At 53.3% G+C, this 6,531-nt stretch overlaps 1 protein-coding gene across 2 annotated transcripts in view; it reads left to right on the top strand.

Moving 5' to 3' along the window:
• The first annotated feature begins 4,352 nt into the window (after positions 1–4,352).
• LPCAT1 (lysophosphatidylcholine acyltransferase 1) overlaps positions 4,353–6,531 on the top strand; it is a 41,992-nt gene continuing 39,813 nt past the window's right edge. Inside the window, exon 1 of one of the 2 annotated variants that reach the window (XM_037062959.1) lies at positions 4,353–4,635. In XM_037062959.1, the coding sequence (XP_036918854.1) occupies positions 4,501–4,635 (135 nt within the window). In that variant the 5' untranslated portion in view covers positions 4,353–4,500. The remainder of the gene's footprint in view (positions 4,636–6,531) is intronic. The other variant, XM_037062956.1, reaches the window with a different exon arrangement.

Genomic DNA, 6,531 nt, shown 5'->3' with positions numbered 1-6,531 from the left:
TATTTAAAAAATATTAATGACCTTGGCGTAGGTTAAGTCCTTCTAAAACGGATGTCAAAAGCATGGCCCATAAAAAAGAGATATTGATAAACTGGATTTCATCAAAACCTAACATAGCTGCCCTTTGGAAGGTGCTATCGATGCTTAACAAAACATGCCAACACTCAGCTACCGGAAAGCACAGGATTCACGGTTCCTCATGACTCTGTGGGTTTCCTGGGAGGTCGGTCCATTGCAGGCGCTGGGGTCCCTCATTCAGCCGCATGCACCTGGGGCTGCATCCATCTGGGGCAGAGACCGCTGCCTGGGCGGGGACATGCACCTGGGCTGGGACATGCACCTGGGCCTAGGACACCCACCATGGCCTCTTGTCCCCCACAGCCTGCTTTTACATGACCTCAACAAGATCCACATCCCTTCATGTGAGCCATGCACAATTAGAAAAATTAATAAAAACAGTAAGATTACTTTATTTTACCACTGCAAAATTATAATGTATCCAGAAATTAGTCTAAAAGAAAATGTAGAATAGTTATGTAAAAAAAATTTTTAAATGCTCTCAAAGAATTTAAAAGCAGACCTAAATAAATGAAAAAAAACCCCATATTGGTGACAAATAATGCTTAAAACTGCAAACTACGAAACATGTTTTTTTATTTTCTATATTTCTAACACTTTGACATCTGGAGGCCTTGCTTCCTCTGAACTGACAGCCTCTCCCACGGCTATGGGCCTGGGAGTATGCTTTTCAAGTGCAAACTAACCAATCGAGACCCATCACCCCGCCCTCTCCTCTATCACACACTGACACTTAAGGCCACTGTGCTCTGCCCTAATCACCTCAGGGCAGATACCAGCCATTCAGGGGCAGCCCCGACCCCTTAGCCCACTGAAATTATTGATACTAGCCAATCCTAAACCTGTTTACCCTTCCTGTCCTGTTCCCTCCTGTGGAAACCATAACAAAGGATTTGCCCTGGGCTCTCTCCCCATCCTGTCTGACCCTGGTCCTTCCCCTGCGCCCCTCTGTGCCTCCTGTTTCTAGGGAGCTGTGAGTGAAACTTCTTTGATCACTGAGAGTCATCCCCATCTGTGCGTCTCACCACACCTGATTAAATCCAACTCCAGGCACCTTTCAGCGAATTCTCACTGAAACGATCTACACATGCAATGCAACTCAAAACTCCCAGTAAAGACATTTTAGCAACTGGACAAACTGATTCTATAATTTGGATGGATAAAAAGTTGCATGAATCACAAGCAAGTCTTGAAAAGAAGCTCCAACAAGGATGTACCCTACTGGTTCCTCAGGTACATTCCTCCAGCGTAGGAACCAGCACACTAGTGGGATAAAATAGAGTGCCTATAACAGAGCTTTATAAACCCCCCTGTCTGTGTCCGAAGTGGAACCATACATGGGAAACTAATAAATGGTGATGAGAATACTGGGTCACTATGTAGAGAACAAAAAATCTGTGGGCAGATTAAAAATAACCATAAGGTGCTTATTTTTAGAAATAAGGTGGAACTAAAAATAAATATTAGAAGAAAATGAAGGAGAACATGACTTCCTTTCCTGTAAATAATTCTAAAACTAAGTAAATAAACACACCACCAATCTCTAGCCCCACAGCAACCAGCAGGCACTGTGTCCACAGTTCATTTGGAGGATGGGAGACAGTTCCCTCTTGATCTGCTTGCTTAAAAGAGAACAGCAGGGAGCCACGGGCTGGGCTTCGCCAGCAGCTCCTGTGGCCCAGGTTGTGCATCCATCCCAGAGGTTCCTGGGGAACGAGGGGGTACTTGCCTTTGTAGCTAAAGGACCCACTTGGTGGTTTTTCCAACACTGAGAAACTTTAGCCCCAGAGATAAACTGAAGTTTATCCCCTTCTTCGAAAGAAACTGCTTATAGCTCCACACCCAAGACCAACTTTTCCTAATCAAGCTTCTAGGACACTCCAGAACTTCCAGAACATTTCGTCACAGCATTAAACTTGAAGCCTAAGAGTGAACCACCAATTCCAGCCAACCAGCCTCCCAGCCTGCACCATTCTTCCCACAACCCACCATCAGCCTCTATCTCTCACTCTCTGCCTCCAAGAGATAGTTGACTTCCTCACACACAAAGGGTCTTTGTCTGAAGTGGTTAATCCGTCTGTTAGCTATCTTGTCCTTTCCAGCTGCACCAGGGTGGGGTCCCAACCTTGGGTCCCAGCCCATTCCTTTCCCTGACGCCGGATCTTCCGGACTGAGGTAGGGTCATTAGTGGGAATTCAGCTGTGCCTCCAGGCCCACTGTTTGCCCTCACCCAGGAAGAGGCCCAGAGAGTAACCCTCCCTAAAGCAGCCATCCTGGATCTGCCCCCCACTCCCTGTATCTCCATCTGCACACCTCCCCTCTCACCCCCTTTCTCCTTCATCTGGCAGCTTTAAAAGAGACAGTCCTTGGAATTCCCATTTCCTGTCCACCACGTGGCTCACCACAGGGTGCTCTCCTTGCCGCCTACTACAACTGGACAGCACTTAAGTTCTATCCTGGCCAGTCCTCCTGAGGGGAACAACTCCTGGACTCACTGTCCTGAGCCTTCCACACCTCCACCCTGCTCTCCTGGCTTTGGCCTTGTTGGCCTCCCAGGGTCCACCATGGCTCTGTTTACTGTGACTATGTGGAGCACCCTTCCTTTTGATCTCTCCTCTCCCTCTTCCTCCTCACTCTGCCCAGTGCCTCTCACTGCCCCACCAGCCTCCCCAGTGGGACTCTTGTATCTGAGATCAGAGCAATCACCAATCCAATCCCTGGAGGTCAGCAGAGTGCTGATGGCCACAGAGGCAAGGGAAACAGTACCTGCTGGTGTCCACCAGCAAATAATGTCCACCACAGCCCCCAGGGCCTTTATGTCATCACAGCACATAGTGGAAGGCAACACCGTTGCTGGCTGCTTCTCACAGATGTGCCAACCGAGGTTCCAGGACAGCTCACTTGCCCAGGTCAAGCACAAGGCTTGGAATCGGTGTTGGACCCAGCCCTGCTCTTCCCTTTCTTGTTAGCTTCGTTGTGTGGGATGCCCTAGGGAACCAATGGCCTCTCCTTTGGTCCCAATTCTCTCCTTCCATTAAGACAGAGAAGGGGTTCAGCATGGTGATACTTCACTGTGTTAGAGCCAAGGGTCTCAGCTGGGTTATCAGAGAGCAGAGTCACTCCCTGACCCACTGCCCAGGAAGGGATGAGGCTGGAGGGCCTTACAGATCACAGAAGCCCCAGTGAGGTCCAACCTTCCTGCAGCCCTGGAAAATGCAGGAAGAGCTGGGGCTCCTTCCCATGATGTCAGACACCCACGTGTGAACAGAGGGGCTGCTGGACTGTGTCCCTGTCAACCTCTCTGGCCCATCAGCTGATGCCTGACTGTCAGGGCCACAATGAGAGGCGTGCCAAGAAAGTTGCTGCTCTCCCTACAAAAGGTTTGCAGTGAATTTTTTTTAATTTACAAATTTTGAACATGGAGCTATTTCACTTTTACCCTAGTTAATACTGTGCTATAAATTAGGGATCCCCTAATATCTCCCCTTCATTCGGAGAGTAATTCCATGAACTAGAGTGATTCGGGAATAAGAATTTGATTCAAACCACTGGACTCCCCTCTGTGGGCCCCCTGCCTGGTCCCACGGTCTGGGTGGGCCCCGTGGTTTGAGTGGACCCCACATGTCTGGGGTGAGGCCTACTCTAATAGTCAAAATTGGCACGGACCTAGGAGAATGCAGAGAGAAGCTCCTTCCTCAAAACCGTCTTACAGCAACAGTCTGAATGAGGACAAGGTAGAGGGAAGAAAAGCGGCAGGAGCTGGTTCTGGATAGCAGTGCTAATGGAACCGAGTAAGCAGTGGCTTCTTACACGTGCCCCCTGGCCAGGCCCTGCTCCTCGTGGGCCTCAAGATTTGGGGAGGTGAGGCAGCCTCACATCTAGACCTGGAGTGGAGATGGGGTAGCTCGCGTGCCAGCCACTGACCCTGCCCCCGCGTGGGTCAGTGCTGGAACCACGGGCGGTGTCCCCGGCCGTGTGCTGAGAGGCGTAAGGGGGCGACGTGGCAAGCCTCGCCAAACTGGCAACCGGACCTCCCGGAACCGGGCCGGCCGGTGGTTCTCTGTGGTCCAGCCAGGACCCAGGCGCTCCTCAACACCCGCGCTGCTTTTCCCGCGGCCGCCAAAGAGCTAACCGGGGTTTCGGGAGCAGGTCCAGACGGGCCGCTACTCCAGGCCCGCGGTGGGCGGGGTTTGAGATAAAACCCCGCCCCGGGCCCGCCCCGCTACCGCCCCCCGCCCACGTCACGCCGCCGCCCCTCCCGCGCCTGCGCGGCCGCACACCGGCCCGCTCCAGCCGCCGCGCATCCTTGTCCCGCGCCCGGCTCTGCGCTCCGCTCCGCTCCCTGCTCCGCTCCGCTCCCTGCTCCGCTCCGCGCCGGGCGCGCCCAGCTCCCCGGCTCCCCTTACGGAGGACGGCGCGGCCATGAGACTGCGGAGACGCGGTCCCCGAGATGCCCCCGCCTCCAGCGCGGGGGCCGTCGACGCGCGGCGGCTGGCGCCCCCGGGGCGGAACCCCTTCGTGCACGAGCTGCGCCTCGGCGCCCTGCGGAAGGCCCAGGTGGGTTCCCGCCGCAGCCCGGAGAGCCCGCTGGCTGGGCCGCGCGGAGGGGCGGGGATGCGCGGCCGGGAGGGGTGCGCGGAGGGGTCCTCCGGCCGGGCCCAGCCCGGCTGCCGCCCCTCGGGCGTCTGCGGCCCTTCGCCGCTACACTGCTATGCGGCCCGCATCCTGCATCCGGAATCCCCGCCGCCCTCTCTCCATCCTTGGTCCCCTCACCTATATTCCGGCCGCCCGTGCTCTGAGCCTGGCTCCTCATCTTCTTTCCCAGGGCCCCCGCACCCCCAATCCAGCCCTGCACCCTCTTTCCCTGTCCCCTGCATCTCTTTTCCTCATCCCTGCATCACTTCCCCTGATACCCGCAGACCCCGTTCGGTCCACGCAACTCGGTCCCTGGTCTCGTAGTCCACTCCTGCGGGGTGCAGGCTCCATGCGGTGCTGGAGTGGACCCCCCTCCCGTGTGATTTTTGTCACTTGATGAGCTTCCTATGTGGGGACCTAGTTGGTTGCTTGAGTCAGTGCTAGAGACAGTGGTGTGCGGGCCGTGTGGGGCGCCCTGAAGATGAACAGCAGGAGCGTTTGCGCCTGATTGCAAGTTGTTTTCTGGGGAGTGTGCCAGAGACGCTCCCTTGGGAGTTAGTCTGTAACCAGAATCAATTGTACACAACTTCGGTTCCAGCCTGGGAGGGAACAGTGTGCCATTTGCTTCCATCTGATGTTATTCCTGGGATCATCTGGTCCTGGCTGAGGAATGGGTGGCTGCAGGAAATAGTGGGGCTTCCACGCCCTTTCCTTCCCTTTCCCCTTCCCCTTCCCTCCCCTCCCCCCTCCCCTCCCCTCCCCTCCCCTTCCCTTCCCTCTGTCTCTCTCCCTCCCTCATTCTTCTCTTTTTTTCGTACTTTCTTTTTAATTTACTGGTTGATTTTAGAGAGAGACAGAAACCTTGATTTCTTGTCCCACCCATTTATACATTCGTTGGTTGATTTTTGTATGTTCCCTGGGTGGGGACTGAAGCGACCAGCTGCGCAGGCCAGGGCCTTTTCCTTTTCTTCCAGTGGTTTCCGACCTGGTGGAATGCCCGTCAGGCTTCGTCAGATCTCCGCACTCCCGTTGTGTGTGGTGTTTGCATTTCTGTAAGATACCTCACAGTATAGCCTTTCTTTTGACTCCACAACTACACAGAAGCAGGTGCGGCTTGGGGATTTAAGTGGTTGTCTAGTTGGTGGGCAGTATGTTTCCAACTGTGGCAAACTTTTGGGCAGGACATTGAGAATTTTTTAATGTGTAAAGTAATTCACCTGTCTGTCCTGTTCCAAACTGTGTGCTCACTGCTCCAGTGGATGAGATCCCCTGCAGAGACTCAGCTAGTGGTTGAGTGAATAAAGAAGCAAAAGGGGAGGATGTCAGAGTGGAGTAGGAAATCCCCAGCTCCCCCCCACCAGGGCTCATAGGGTCATGCATTGGAAGTTTGGAGCAGTGTCTGTGAGCTCTTCAGGCTGTTCTTAACTGAGATGAGTTTGAGGTCCCGGTTTTAGACGTCAGGTAGCATCTGGGTGACATTCAGAAAAAGAACAGGTGGGTAAGATACTTTGCGTACACCTTGTCACAATGTTTCAGAGACCGCTGTCAGAATAATCATGTGTGTTTGTACCAAAGTCATTGCTGCTGGATTGAGTCTGGATTAATGACCAGTCCATCTATCTGTCATTTAACTGCAGATTTTGCAAAGAGCTTAAGCATCTCTTTGGACAGAAAACAGTGCAGTAAGTTGTGAAAACCATGAGTAATTATAATACTGGATAGTCACATGGCGATTCGTTACTCCTGAAATCATGAAGTGGTTTTATATCACCCGGGTTTTGGGGTACTTCCCGCTGGAGCCTGTGGATATGAGGGCAT

Source organism: Sturnira hondurensis, unplaced genomic scaffold, assembly GCF_014824575.4.
Source record: "Sturnira hondurensis isolate 20B ecotype Veracruz unplaced genomic scaffold, ASM1482457v3 Scaffold0014384, whole genome shotgun sequence".
Taxonomy (NCBI): Eukaryota; Metazoa; Chordata; class Mammalia; order Chiroptera; family Phyllostomidae; genus Sturnira; species Sturnira hondurensis.
Note: the sequence above shows the minus strand (reverse complement) of the source record. Positions and strands in the feature narration are given on the sequence as shown.